This window comes from Halictus rubicundus, unplaced genomic scaffold, assembly GCF_050948215.1.
Source record: "Halictus rubicundus isolate RS-2024b unplaced genomic scaffold, iyHalRubi1_principal scaffold1389, whole genome shotgun sequence".
NCBI lineage: Eukaryota > Metazoa > Arthropoda > Insecta > Hymenoptera > Halictidae > Halictus > Halictus rubicundus.
The window spans coordinates 1-15,732 of record NW_027489930.1 but is presented as its reverse complement, the minus strand read 5'-3'; the positions used below and the strand labels follow the sequence as shown (position 1 = coordinate 15,732).

At 39.0% G+C, this 15,732-nt stretch overlaps 1 protein-coding gene across 1 annotated transcript; it reads right to left on the bottom strand.

Moving 5' to 3' along the window:
• Window positions 1–590: 590 nt before the first annotated feature.
• On the bottom strand, window positions 591–3,408 carry LOC143365142 (uncharacterized). Its single transcript, XM_076805067.1, has 3 exons — window positions 2,653–3,408; window positions 1,344–2,435; window positions 591–635 (listed from the first exon to the last, which is right to left on the bottom strand). The coding sequence occupies exons 1-3, from the start codon at window positions 3,406–3,408 to the stop codon at window positions 591–593; spliced, it is 1,893 nt and encodes a 630-aa protein (XP_076661182.1).
• Window positions 3,409–15,732: the final 12,324 nt, after the last annotated feature.

The window sequence follows — 15,732 nt, the reverse complement described above, 5'->3', positions numbered from 1 at the left end:
TCTTGCGGTGGAGTTCAGGACAGAACGAACTAATCAATTAATTATGGGCCACACTCGGCTCCTTCGGTTCGGAGCGGGTCAGTGGAGCGGGGGTGAGTCTGGGCATGAATGAATGGTGGAGTAGGAGGCATTAACGCTCGGAGTGGGGATCGCTGGACGCGATGACGTACTATCGATCGTCGTCGCGCGGTTTAGGGTGAGGTGTTTAGCGGGAAGGTGCGTGTGATGGTAAGGTGGATTGGTAACTCAACTATCGGATTGTTCTTATGTTCTATCGTGTTTGTGTTACAATGGTTGTGTACTTAGCGGCTATGAGTATAGAACAATATAATACAAAACAATATGATGACTTAAAACTACGCACACGTCGCGTGACGTCACAATTACTTTTTTAAAAACATGATTTCTGGGAAATAACTGTTGGGGTCACGCGCATGCCCAGCCGAGCGCGGCCGAACGTGCACGAGCTGGCGCGGCGGGAAAAACAAGTTCGCATCTCGTGAAGATGTTTGTCTTGTGTTTGCTATCGATCGTTTACCTTTCGTGTTATGCTATGGAGTGCATATCGTTATGAATAAATGTAGTTTACACTACGCGTACCAAGTGTCTCCCCGAATACCCCGGAACATCTCAACCTCAACAATAACATCAATCATTCTCAACCAAGTAATTTATTAAAGGGTTCGAAGGATATTTTTCCAGAATACAAAATTCCGTGCGATTCCCGCACTCGGTTGAAAACTAAACGATCATCAAATATTGTGTCCGCTATAAATGAGCATCTATTAAACTTGTAACAAACTGAAATAGGTATATTTCTTGAAATCAAAGAAACTTTAACAATTCGATTAATTTTCAATATCGATAGTGTTCCAGTTTCAAAAAATTCGAACAAGCAATTTAGGGCAATTTTATGCAAACTCGTATTAAACAGTTATATCGTGTCTCTGTTATAATTAGGTATAAGGATATGGCAGTGGATGTGAATGTACAACAACGTAGTCTTACTTTTAAGTATGTTTATAGTAGGAAGGTCCTAGAGCGACTGATCAGGTCAACGCGTGTGCGCTGTTCAGACGCGTGTCAGTATTATGTTTATAATTGTATAGATGTCGTTAGACAGGTATTACATTGATTTCTACCTTATCGATAGCTTACAGTTACAAGTATATATGTGTATATATAAACACTTCCTCTTAACTGTAAGTTCTTGTGATTATTGCAGAGGAAACACTTGTTTACTTTTTTCTTCTTTTAACAACAATACTTATCCTAAACTATACTTATATAAACAACAGTTATATCGTACATACTAGATTATTTTTACATTGTTCGAATTTTACATTACTTAGCTGTTTTGTTAGTAAGTCTGCAAGTTGCTTGTTAGTATTCAGTACATCATTAATTTCATTGTGTTCTGTCCTAATTATTGCTCTTGAGGTTTTACTTTCGTTAATTGGCTCCTCTTCAGTTTCGCTGGTATTTTTGAATATTACGTCTCTTACAATTATTATTCTTTTTTTATATTCGTCCCATAGGCGGTATCCATTGGTGGAATATCCTACCATAGTATATTTTTTACTTCTTTCGTCTAATTTCTTTAAATATCCCAGTTCTTTTGCGTGGGCGTCACAGCCAAAGATTTGTAAATTAGTAAGATCAGGTTTTTTCTTTATCCAATTTTCTGCTTGCGTTTTATCGCTTGTAGTTGTAGGACTTCTATTTATTAGATATATTGCCGTTCGAACTGCTTCACCCCACATTACTTTATTTATTTTTGAATCTAACGATAGAGCTTTTTCTAAAATAGTACGATTCAGCCTTTCTGCTTTACCGTTTAGCTGCGGCGAATACGGTACTGTAAAGTCTAAGATTGTTCCATTATTTTTGCACCAATCCTGTAATTCTTTGTTGGCGTATTCTCTGCCATTATCGCACCTTAGTTTTACTACTTTCCTCTCCCATTTTGCTTGACACTGTTTTAAGTATGATTTTACTATTTCGGTTACCTCGTGTTTACCCCTTATGGGAAAAACGGCAGCAAAGTGAGTAAAGTCGTCGAGAAAAGTTATAAAGTATTTCATCCCATCCCAAGTGGTGGGTTCTATGGGACCACATACGTCTGTATGGATAATTTCCAAAGGTTTCGACGCTCTATCTCTCTCTCCGTTAAATGGATTGCGTGTTTGCTTAGCCTTTATGCATATATCGCAAATTTCCGGATTATTATTGAATTTAGATATTGAATTCATACCTTCGCTTATATTTATTAGTTTTTGCATGTTTGCGAAGCTGAGGTGTCCTAATTTTCGGTGCCATTGTATGGTGTCTCTGTTTGTTGTCAACAGACTTTCCAAGGTGTTTGTTTTTTTCATGTCTATGACGTACAGCCCGTTCTGACTTCGTGATCCTTCAAGGAATTTGAAGTGATCCCTCTGGAATTAATATTACATTTTTTAATATACAGTTCTCAGTTACGACTTCACCTATGCATTTACCTTCCATTTTTACGGACTTTTTTGCGGTAGAAATGTCGTTATTAACGATTTTTACGTTTGTTAGCTGATTAATATCGTTAATCGTATGATTTGAAGCTCCTGAGTCGATTACCCATCCATTCGTTTTTATATTATTATTAACAAAGAAACATACCTTTTCATCAGTATATCTACCTGTTGCTGCAGTTTTATTTTTCCTAAAATAACAATCTCTCTCAGCGTGGTTGGTTTTTTTACAGATACTGCACCTCTGATTATTTCTTGAGTGATTTCCCGTATTTGTTTTAGGTTTTTCCTCGATTCTGTCTTTGAAATAATTACGTTCTGCTGATTTTTGCCTACAATACTTTGCTATATGATTAAGACCATTACATTTGTAGCATTTTTTAATTGACGACTTGAAGGCCAGATTTTCTTGCGCGGTTTCCTCTAATTTTAACCGGTTTTCCTCACGTTGCAATCTAGCTATAAGATTACTTAACGTTTTTTCTGCTAATGGCGTGGAATCCCAAGCACTAGCGAAATGTACGTATTGAGCAGGTAACGTGGCTAGTATTTTTGTGATTAGCATTGTGTCATCTATCGTTTGATTTAATGAATGTAATCTACAAGGCAGATTTTCAAGGGTGCTCACGTGTGTTGCTATATCACTCTCTTTTACGAAAGAATAGTTGAAAAATTCTTGTAGCAGTGCACACTTCTTTTGTTCGGTATCCTTCCCGTATATCGATGTTAATTTATCAAGCATCTCTCTTGAAGTTTTACAATTTAGGAGATGCATTAGCATTTTTCTATCAATCGACAAGATTATTGCCTTTTGCACTTTTGTGTCAAGAAGTTCCCATTCCTGCCTTTTGGCTTCTGACCAACTTGAGTCAGGTACGTTCTTTCCGGTAATTATGTCTTCCATATTTTAGTTTTATACGTTTTTTCTGTCCTTGACCTTGAATGACCTTGGACTAATTATAGTCACTGAATTCCTAATGAAAGGGACTATCATTGTAGGTGTTTAAAAAAGGGTGGTTCCATTTAAAAAAGTCAAGGTGACCTTGATATCTCCAAAAAAATGACATTGGTGACTCACCCTGTATATTCTGAATTGAAATAATTACAAGTGTTGTTGTTTGTGTCGCGAATGAATGTAGTAAGTGTAAAATTGGAGAAATTGTTACCTACGACGCACGGTTTTGACGCACTGGCAATGCGGGGTCAGAGAGCGATTGTTGAATGCCAAATAGAATATATACCGAACTAACGCAATCTATAAGGTTACGTTTTGATTCGAAAGGGACTTTAACCCGATCTCACTAGAATTGACTCTTATGCGTGTAACGCGACATGACTGCACGATTACTGAACCGCTACTGCACCAAAAAGAATGAAAATGAACGGGTTTATATACCTTGAAAATGAAAGGGTACCGTGTTTAAGATTTAATGTCACGTAGGGTCACGGTCACATTTTTTTGTCACTTCTAATGAAAAGCAATATTGCACGTAGAAACCGACAGCGAAGCTCGAGAGCTAGTTATCCTCACGATGGAATTTTATCTTCGTCTCTTCCTCATTTTCTATTCTACATTACCCCCGGTTTTGCTGGTAGCTTTCACGTTCGTGTCGTCACCACCCTCGCTTCTCTTCGCTATTGCGTCAGAGCAACAAGTTTTAGCCGCGAATTATTTAATTTAATTTAACCGACCGCGAAATATCAAAAATCGTTATATCCATCCCGTATGCTGATTTATTATAATTCTGCCCGCTGTGATTTCTCCCCCCCCCCCCCATCGCTTGGCTGCTTCGATTATGCAATTAATAAATAATATAAATCTGTTTGTACGTAGAAACGTTAAACAACAGTATCTGCTTTGTATTTTCCACATTTTGTCACAGGCGAGGTGAAGTATTCTCACTTTTGATAGTACACATAACACAATTTTTTCCATCCACAAGTATCAAGGGAAACAGTTTCTCGGAAAATAAAACACCGCCCACGGAAAGAGCAAATTCTTTCGCGCGACACAGGTACGCTCGGTTTTCTAGTCTTTTACATAAATCTCTGTCGCGGTGTGCACCAGCCACGTGCTCTCAGAAAATACGACTCTTTTCGTCAGTCGTCAGTAACAATATGTCCACCCTCCTTTTTTATGTATTAACTCAAAAACATGATTGTTCATACTGTTAACTAGTTTTTTCAAAGTTTCTTCAGTAATATCATTCCACGCTTCAACAACAGCTGTTTTTAGCTCCAAAATGTTTGAAAATTGTTGATTATTTTTATAAACATGCCGTACCATGATACCCCACAGATTTAGGATTGGTTTTTGATTTGGGAAGCATGCAGGCCATTTCAATACATTGATATCAAACGTTTCAAACCATGCTGTAGTTTGTCGACTTTTGTGAATTGGAGCATTATCTTATCGATAAGTCCATGAATCATGACCGTTTGGATGAATAAACGGCATTACATGATTTTGAAGTATTCCAATATACTCCACAATATTCATTCGTGCAGTTGAAAAAGCTAAACTGAACTTGCCACTGCTGGAGAATGCACCCCACACCATAAGTGTGCCTCCACCAAAATGGCACATCTACAGTGACTCCCATAAATATTCGGACACTAGGTACAACTAACTTTATGATTTAATAATTCGTTTGTTGATAAAGCAATCGCCCTGGAAATTGTTTTCAGCAATAAAACATTTATTAAGGATGATAAACATGTATAATTTATTTGAAAAATATACATACGTTTCATAATAAAAATTATTAAACGAAATAATGGACCATTTGTGGCTCACAAAAATATTCGGACACGTATTATATTTCTCTGGCAATCGCCTTCTGGGGACGCGATATTCGAAGATCGGGAAAACGTTTGTTTATAAACAGAATCTCGTGGACCATTAGATGTCCATGTCACCTCACTACTGTCAGTAGTAAATGTGAATTCGTTCAAAATGGGTCGCAAAGGAAAGAATACGAGTTTCGATGTGCGACAGCTTGTAATTTGTCATCGAGAAAAAGGAAAGGCCTATCGCGAAATTAGTGCAATGCTTCGTATAAGTAAGAGTACTGCGCTGCAGATATCTGTCGACGATTTTATATTGAGAATCGCATTGATTCTATTCCGCAAACTGGAATACCAAGTCTCTTATGTACGAGGGAGAAAAGCAAAATTATTCGGAAAGTGAAAAAAAATCCGCGCTTAAGTGCTCCAAAACTAGTTAGTGAACTATTAGGCGAAAGCTCCAAAAATGTTTCAGCCGAAACAGTTCGGAGAGTGCTGAGGCAAGCTGGTTACAATGGAAGAGTAGCTAGAAAGAAACCATTTATCAACGAAAAGAATAGGAATAAACGAAAAACCTTTGCAAGAGAGCTAATTTCTAAGGCTGAGACGTGGTGGAAGGATGTCATATTTGCTGATGAAAGCAAATTCAATCTGTACAATTCCGACGGAAGAACTATGGTGCGGCGGAAAGCGAATAAAGAGTTTAATTTTGAAAATACAAGAGGTACAGCGAAACACGGCGGAGACAGCGTAATGGTCTGGGGTTGCATTTCGTCATATGGAGTCGGTAACCTAGTGTTTATTGACGGTATCATGGACAAAAATCATTATTTAAATATACTCAAAAATAATCTCATTCAAAGTGCTCTGAAAAGATGGGGCTTAATAATACTTCTAAGTTTTACCAAGACAACGACCCCAAGCACAAGTCACGTATTGTGCAAGAATTTGTATTATACCGCTGTCCCAAAATTCTTCATTCGCCGCCCCAATCACCGGACCTTAATCCTATCGAGAATTTATGGGATGAATTGGATAGAAAAATTCGAAAAACCCCAATTACATCGATAGCTGAATTAAAACAAAGACTTGCAACTGAGTGGTCGAATATAACTGTTGAATATTTAAAAAAAATTACAAACAATATGCCAAACAGGTTAAGACATGTTCTTAAACAAGATGGTTATGCCACGAAGTATTAAACAAATGTTGTAATGCTAAATTACATTATCTAAATTGAAAAATTAATATTGTCCGAATATTTTTGTGAGCCAAAAATGGTACATTATTTCTTTTACTAATTTTTATTATGGAATTTATGTACATTTTTCAAATAAATTATTTATGTTTTTCAACATTAATAGATCTTTTATTGCTAGAAACAATTCCCGGGACGATTGCTTCATTAACAAAGGAATTATCAAGTCGTAAAGTTATTTATAGCTAGTGTCCGAATATTTTTGGGAGTCACTGTATATGTATACAACTTCAATCAATATCAACTAGAATCCATTATTTATACTCCTCTGTCATACCATATTAGTGGCTTTTCCGAATTATTTTCTTACAGGTCGAAAATATAAAAAATGTTAGTGGTGCTATAGTTATGCGCCGCAATCTATATAGAAAAAGTTATTTATTAAACGATCTTCCGTGCATGCGTTTTCACAGTCTCGTCAGCGCTCGTAGATTAAAAAACTTTAAATCCGTCATTTTGACACGGCATCTAGTTCTAGTGTTAATGCACGCACTTTTTAAACAAATATTATATATTAATATTTGGGAACACTCAAAGGGTTAAACTTGAAGGGACTTGTGGTTCGCGTGCTCTTTAGATGATTCGAGACAAGTTATCGGATTCGAGGTACTTTATTTTACCAATGGAGACCTGTATCTCGGTGCGTCTCAGGAGTTTCTGACCCTGCGTTTTCCGCAATCGTTCTGGGGAAAACTCTGCAGGGCGTGTCCTGTGTGGAAAAATTTGCTGTCCAAAAAGGACATCCAAAAGAATCGCTGACCAATCAGGTATCTTCCTTGGGCCTGATTACCCCTCTTGTTCCTTGCGCTCGAGGCGCACTTTTTCGGGAATGCTAAGCGTGACCGTGGAGGTTTTGTGATAATAGCGGGTTTTTCTTCGGGCCCGTGAGGCACATACCGCGGCCAGCTGTGGGCTCTCGGACCTCGGTCGGAGCGACCCTTCAGAAACTCGGGTGTTTATGATACCAACATTTGCTATTGAGGCCGGAAACGAAAGATTCCGAAGGACGAGACACGCATTGTCTAAAACATTGTAATTGCACGCGTTGGAAACTGCTTTATCAAAAATAGCTTCGCTGTCGCTCGCCTCATCAAACCGACCCGACTATTTGCACGTCAACTGTTTTATTGTACGTGCCGATGGCCGCTACAAAGTTAACGCTGCGCGACCAACAGGCGGCCAGAGACGGCTAGGATTTCCCGACACAAATTGCAGGATCTCGGCTTTAGTCGCTGCACAAACGAATCAAAATTTCGGGACAGAAATTGCCGTGATCTCTCGTGAGCTGACACTGATTTTGGAACTCTGTTCTGTTCTCAATTATTTTTTATACATTGCATAACTCTGTACATATATGAATATTGTAATATGTGCGCCCAGAGTGGCAGCTCAGGGTTATTTAAATGACGACTAATACAGTAATGGACAACATCAGGAGATGAACTGCGCGACTGCGTGACAAATTCAATGTACCGTGTCTTGCGATTACAAACATTGCAGTTCTGCCAGCAAAAAGTATTAGCCGCATATTCTGGACTACTTAGTTCGCGGTCATATGAACTAAATGCTTCGTTGAATTTTATATTTAACCGGGATTACATGCCTCCGACAAGCAGAGCTTATCACGGTCGAAGATTAAAGTTAATGGAAGAAAAATCTTCTTTTCTCCGAAAAAGATGAATTGAATAAAGCAAAAGCTAGCAAAAAGGTGTACTTTTTAGGTCAATTTGCTGATTGCTAGGTGGATCTGAATTTTTAAGAAACTCGATTTAAGAAATAAAAATCTAGATCGGATAACGTGCACCGTCCCGTTCCACCGCTTCGATTAATCTCCAAATGAAGTTCTCGATTGTCCGTCGAAGAGGAATCACATCGCAAATGATCAATTAACCGCTTCACTCCCGATGGCCGCTACAAATTGATCATTAAAAAATGTTCTTCTCGACAATTTTCGTATAGAATGAATTATTTCCACTATTTACTTAGAGCAATGTTCTTTACGCGACCACAGATCATAATTTCAGAAGTTTAAGAAATGGTGGTCAGTTTATTTTGGAAAACTTTTTTTGGTAGCTAAATTGTTCATTGAAAAAACAGGACGTATATTTTACAATATTTCTGAGGGACGACCCGTCTCCACTATTTACTTGAAATGAAGTCGCACATAGGAGCGCAGATTCCAATTTCGGGGGGCAAAAGTATTTGTAGGGGGTTCAAATTGCGTATCGATCCGTCTGGATCACGATTTCGAGGTCACAGGCGACGCATTCCCAATTTCACATTTGTCGTGACCTGTTTGCTGCAGGCTGATTGAAATTATTCGCCGTGTCCTTTCCCGTTTCTTCGAAATTCTCGGGATTTCTTATACGAATGCACTATTTCTTGACACCCTATCGGTGGCCCATTAGCCTTTCAATTTGATCCAAGGGCATTCTTGACCATCTTATCCGGCTATATCCTTTGAATACTTATGGACCCGACTTCACTGTTACAATGCAGATTATTATCTCCATAACTGTCGCAAAGGTCAGTACCATAACTGTCAACATTTTTTTCCCCACTACTGGGGTATCCCCCTTGGAACCGGTCAAGTGGTAAACACGCTCGAAGACCGATCCAGCGAAATGACAACAAACGCGATATACAGTGAATTCTCGTTGTATGTCAGTCCCGCCGTTCTTTTTATTGACACGAATACGAAATCGGAGGTTCTCGTCGAGCGTCACATTTGAACTACACAGGGCACGCTGGAAGCCTAAGAGTCATATCCGTCTACAAGTCATAAGAAACCTATGACCACTAAGCGGTAGTGATAAGAAAACTGAGAAAATATCCTTCTCCGATACAATGTTGCACGGAGAAACGGACAGCGAAGCTTGAGAGCCTTCGCTATCGAGGAGTGTGTCACAACGTTGTAGGCTATATCGGTGCGAGACCAGAAAACCACTACTAATCCAATGACAAAACTTCTTTATTTTTCGTTATTTTTTTATGAAACTTTTACTAACATATTCGTTGCATATTTCTGATTAAAATTTTAAAAAAAATATGATATAATTCCGATGATATTTACTTGTGTAACGAACGATAAAAGTTGCGAACGCAGAGAAGGACAGCCTATGGGAAAGAAAGTGCCGCGGGGAGTTGCGGTCGCCGGCACAGATCAAAGCCCGCGTGAGCGCAGGGCTTTAAATGAAAACTTCTTTATTATTAATAATTTTTTTATGAGACTTTCACCAATATATTTGTGGCATTATTCTGATTAAAATGATACTAAACGCGATATAATTCAGATCACATTTACACTAATTTGCCGTTAATGTAATTGTAATGGTAAGACTTCCATCGTTCATTACACACGTAAATATCATCGGAATTATATCATATTTGGTTCCATTTTAAAAATGCCACGAATATGTTGGTAAAAGTTTCATAAAAAAAATAACGAAAAATAAAAAAGTTTTGTAACTGTTCGGCACAACAAGTACTTAACGATACATGACACGCGACTGAGATTTCACGTATTCTAACAAGCTCCGGTGTCGTCTCCGATATCTCGTTCAACGTTTCCCCCTTCTACTGACAAAGTAGAGGACATTCATTCGATTTCAGCCAACCATTCGTCTTTCTTCTTGTTTCATGCTCAAACCGGAAGCCGCTTTGAAGAATCTGTTGGCCCACGGGATCTCGCTTTGAGCATGATCCGAATGGCCTCGAGATCCAGTTTGATTGATATTAATCCACCCGTATCACTGTATTACTCTATATTTGTGCAAGATCGTGCTAGGAAACACGTTTGGCTGCCTTTCAGATTGCTCGCGAACGATATCGGCCATGTCCATTTAGAAAAGGAAGGTATCGATTCTGTTAGATCAGGTTCTTATTAGGTCAATCTATGGCAATATGTTCCATGGAGCAACAGTACTTTATGTGAAGTAATTAACAAGAGAAACGTTCTAGATTCAAGATAAAGAATTAGTAGACGGTGGACTTTATAAATTTATAATAAACATCAATAGGTGAAATTGGAAATAAGATTATAATTTCAATAATTGTAGGATTAAGAACACAAAGTGACTGATGTATGTTGCCTTGTAAAAATTACAAGATTGAATTTATTTATGCGTTGGACAACTTGAACTAAACGCTTCCGTTTCTGTGCCTACGGTAGCAGAACGTATCGTATTCCTTTCTTTTTTTTTAAATGTGGTGATAACCACCCCTGAGATGCGGCAGTACATTGCGCACCCACACCTAATGTCGGCGGTGGGGGTTAGCTGCGCCCACCGCCACGATTTCTGCGTCCGCCCCGCAGTGGGGGCCGACGAGCACAGAAGTGACGTCCCCCAGCGACTTGCCTTCTCGCGGAGAGGGAGTCTCTCTCTCTCTCCCTCACTCTCTACGACGTCTTCTTCTGCGACATTACTTCTTCGCACGAGGAGAACGTTTCGTATTCTGGAGCCAACGCAGAATTTAACGAAATAATGGCGACGATGCCTCGTTCTGCACGCAGGCAATTTCGCGTAGCAATCCAAGATAGAGTGTACGCGGTTTATTTTCGAGAAGTCAATTTCGAAAGATACAGCGAAATCGGGACGCCTAGACTTCTAAGTTAACCGACGTCGAAATATCCCTACTACCACGGGGTATACTTCGTCAGGGGTCATGAAGTTCGAGAGCCGCTGCCTCCGAGAAGTGTGAACATGACCCGGATCGGGTATATCGGTGGGAGACAAGGAAACCACTACTAATCCAATAACAAAACTTCTTTATTTTTCATTATTTTTTTATGGGACTTTAAACTACAAATCAAATACTCCAGTCTTGTTGTTCCTATGTTCATTATTAAAAATTTCTGTAGGTAAAGGGAGACACAATTTGTTAATAATAGCAGTCTTTTGGAGGCTCTGGGTTCAGCAAATTTAGTAGAGTTCACGTTAGACCATTAAGTAAGCAGAAACTTCGAATTCTTCTTCGGTAGGAAATGTTCTAACAATGCTGTGAAGAATGAGATACAGCGAATTAAAATTTCTTGGCATGGTGTGAAAATCTAAACAGTATATCACAGTATTAAGCGTTCCATACAAGGAATAGCAAATAGTTAATAATTGACATCGATCGATCGAGTATCCACTTACTTTTTCTGTAAAAATCGACTGATTTTAAGGAAATCGATTGCGCGTTGACTAACTCGGAGCGATGCCTAATTCAGATCTCGCCATCATCTTTTTAAAAATACTCGAAAATTTCTGTGAGCCACTCTGGGAATTTAAAGGTGGGAAAATTATACAGGGTGAATCACGAATCGTGATCAGTAAAGATTACTGTATGATTAATTGGCCAGCTCGTTCGCCCGATCTTATCCCATAAGATTACTTTTTATGGGGTACATTAAAAGAAGAAGTTTATGCAGATGCTCCAACAATACCGGAAGATATGAGACGAAGGATTGTGGATTTATACTCACAATCAGCTATCAGTGCAGAGGCCATAAAAAATGCTAAATAATCTTTTATTCACCGTCTACGCGAGTGCATTGCAGCTCGTGGACACCATTTTGAACATCGCTATAATTAAGGATGGTAAATTTTGATTTGTCAAAAAACATTCGAACGCGTACAACGGCGTAGCATATGATACTCCTTGTAATACAAAGTTTTTTAATTTTTTCTCGACCCAGACGAAAAAAAGATATGTGCCGATATTTACCGAATTCGTCTTGAAATCCTCTAACAGATAGGCGTAAAGAAATTATATGTTTATTTACAGTAAATTCAAGGTGACCTTGAAAAAAACATTAAGAAAGAGAGTTGACAAATCATTTTTTATAATCACGTTAAAACTCTCTTGAAACCATGCAAAAGCTGATAAAAATATTTTCGATCGTACTGCTAATAACAGAATAATCTCTACTGATCACGATTCGCGATTTACCCTGTATATTTTACGGTTCAATTCCTGTTAAGCAATGAACGACAATTAAGCGAAAAGGAATGATTAAACTGGATACATTGCATTCGACAACGCTGCAGTTTCATGTAATAATCTCTGCGTCGGCCGTTTCACACACATCTGTTTTCCCAGGAAATGTTATTCAACGGTAAATATCCGATTGTAAATACCTGCGTACCATACCATGCGTAAATACCATACCAGCTGATATTACCATGATTTCCCTGATCATCAAAGTACTGTTGCACGGTTACTCGGGTAATGAAATTTCTCATTAGTCACGTACAACCGATTATATGCTTATTGCTTTTCTGCTTTCCCGGTTGGTGCGTTGTTTGCAGACTATTCTATCAATCCCTAACTCGATGAGCATTTTCGATAAAGTACAGCATGGTTGCAACAGAAACTTTGCCTTTCAAAGGCACACAAACTTTTTTTATCGTTTGTTCTTTAATATAGAATGCATTTCACACTGTAATGAAAATGTAAAAAACGTAATAGAATGGAAAAATAAACTTCATTTCGTTCGAGGGTGCACGTTGTCTGCCCTGCATCGGTGAGCTTATGATAATCCGTTCATCAGTACAGTGAATCGGGGGTGTACATACATTCACACATCGTCGAGCATTTTATTTAGCCGACATCGCATTATCCCCACTACCCCGGGGTATATCCCGTGAGGGGCCGAAGCTGGAGAGCCACCGCCGTCGCCGCCGCCGCCGTCGTATATCGGTGTAAAACCAGGATACCACTACTAATCCAATAACAAAACTTCTTTATTTTTCATTATTTTTTACGAAACTTTTATCAACATATTCGTCACATTTTTCTGATTAAAATGAAACCAAATATGATATATTTCCGATGATGTTTACGTGTGTAATGAACGATTAAAGTTTCGCGTAGAAAACAAGGGCAACGTATGGGAAAGAAAGAGAGACGCGGAGAGTCGAAGCGTTCGGGAAAAATGAAAGACTGACGTGAGCTCAGGCCTTTAAATCAAAATTTAAACTTTTTATTATTAATTATTTATTTACGAGACTTTCACTAATATATTTGCTAAATTTTGTTTACTAAAATGATACAAAACGCGATACAATTCGGATCATTTTACACTAATTTTCCGTTAATATAATTGTAATGGGAAGTAACTTTCATCGTTCATTACACAAGTAAATATCATTGAAATTATATCATATTTGGTATCATTTTAGTCAGAAAAATTCCACAAATATTTGTATGAAAGGAGAAGGATATTTTCGCAGTCTTCTTGTCTCTAGCGCTTAGTGGTCATAGGTTTTTTTATGACTGGTAGACGGATATGACTCTTAGGGGTCCAGCGTGCCCTGTGTATTTCAAATGCGACGCTCGGCGAGAACCTCCGATTTCGTATAATAGTCAGTCGCCACAATCGCGCAACTGGCTTATGACGAGAATTCACTGTATAGTGCGTACAGGGTGCATATATAATTCATGCACAGTGCACGCTAATGAAAGGACATTTTCCACTTGGATGCACGCACTGCGCTGTGACGTATTTCATTTTGTTGGCTAATGAAACTTTCGACTGTTTTATTAACACGTGTTCGAACACCATTTTATCTCTGTTCCTCTTCCCTTTTCCCTTTTTCGAATTTGCTAATATATTATGATTTTATTTCTCGTTAACACTTTGAGTAACACATCGGTCACATGCTAGTGACATAATATTTTTTTATATAAGACGATTGATCGGGGCGGCTTCGGTCATCACCTGCGAAATTTTAAAGTGCATCGCCTGAAACGTTAGCTTTTATTGTCGATATTATTGCATTTTATTTTGACGGAGAAAACGAGACTGGACGGGCATGGCTTTCGAGAGGCTTTCAAGAGAATGCAATGAAATTTTGATTTCTTGCTGGAAAATGTCTACAGAGAGAAAATCGTTTTATTTCCGTCTACACCATGTAGGTGCTGAGTAGGATAAATAAATTCCGTGTTTTAACAGCAGGGTCTTGTGCAGCTCAATTGTTTTGTTTTGTATCATTATTCAATACCAGGCGTGGGATGAGTAGCTAGTATACCTTCAAGTATTTTGTTTCGGTGAACGTACCAGAAATGTATTGAAATATATTTCTTGAATGATCTTCCGTGAATGCGTTTGCACACTATCTCGCCACTCGTAGATTAAATAATACTGAATCCGTTATTTTGACGCGGCCTCTAGTTTTAGTGTTACTATACGTACTTTTTAAACAAATCGATATGTGGGAATTTTTAAGAGGTTGAATTGACCATTAAAAAATGTTTTTCTCGACAATTTTCGTGTAGAATGAATTGTTTCCACTATTTACTTGAAACGAAGTCAAGACGTTGACCTGTCTTGATTATGAATTCTGGGTCACAGGTGACACATTCCGAATTTCGCATTTACCGGTTGCTTCTGAAGGAACAGGGTTATATAAGGCGGGTGCCTTAGAATAATTGTTCAAATCAGGTGTACGTGACTGAGTCGTTTATTTACAATAAAGAGTGATGTCGCGAGAGCGTCCGGGGTGGTTCGACTAAAACCGGCGATTCGCTTCGACTCGCGGTTGAACTGTTCTTGCAACTTAGCAACGACCGGACTAGACTCTAAGTCACTCGGCGGATACGCGGCTGTGTCTCGACTTCGTGACTTCCTTTTCGCGTCGGTAGTCTCTGCCTTATATTCTCAAAAATGCTTGTCGGCTGATTGGTGGAAGTCCTTGCGGGGAACTTCCACCAATCCGTGCATTTTGCATAACACGCCCACGTTCCACGCCTCTCGTGCGTGAGAAGGGTGAGCGTGTCGTTCTGTTAAAAATCTAATTTTGGTGATGCAGCGGGGTGTCTTCCGGGCCCCGTGCTAAGTGCGGTACGTGACTGCTGGCTTACGTCAATGGGCCCAGCTTTCCCGGGTGATAGAAACCAGGCACGCGTCGCTGGGACACTCTAGGCTGGAGACCCTTAGACTACCCAAAATTTATGGCGTCCACTTGCGCTATTGAGTTCGTCGCTAGGAACTACAAGGACACATCTGTCCGCTAAGTGGCCAAAAACGTTAAAGACGTTTTCTCACAAATAGCGTCTTATGCTGTGCAAACCATAAATCTTTCTTGGCGCTGGTGCGCTGAAGATTTCTCTTCCGGCGCCCAGCTAGCCGCTACACTTCTTTTTGTTCTCTTCTCTTCTAGCCAACTATCTCATTATAAGAATCTCGTGACTCACACA

Bases quoted from the DNA above. Each gene is read 5' to 3' on its own strand.
- LOC143365142 (XM_076805067.1), bottom strand. From the start codon at position 3,408: ATGGAAGACATAATTACCGGAAAGAACGTACCTGACTCAAGTTGGTCA. The intron at 2,436-2,652 runs GTATGTTTCTTT...TATTAATTCCAG, and splicing joins GTAGATATACTGATGAAAAG to AGGGATCACTTCAAATTCCT. The intron at 636-1,343 runs GTAAAATTCGAA...GTTATTGTTGAG, and splicing joins TAACAAAACAGCTAAGTAAT to GTTGAGATGTTCCGGGGTAT.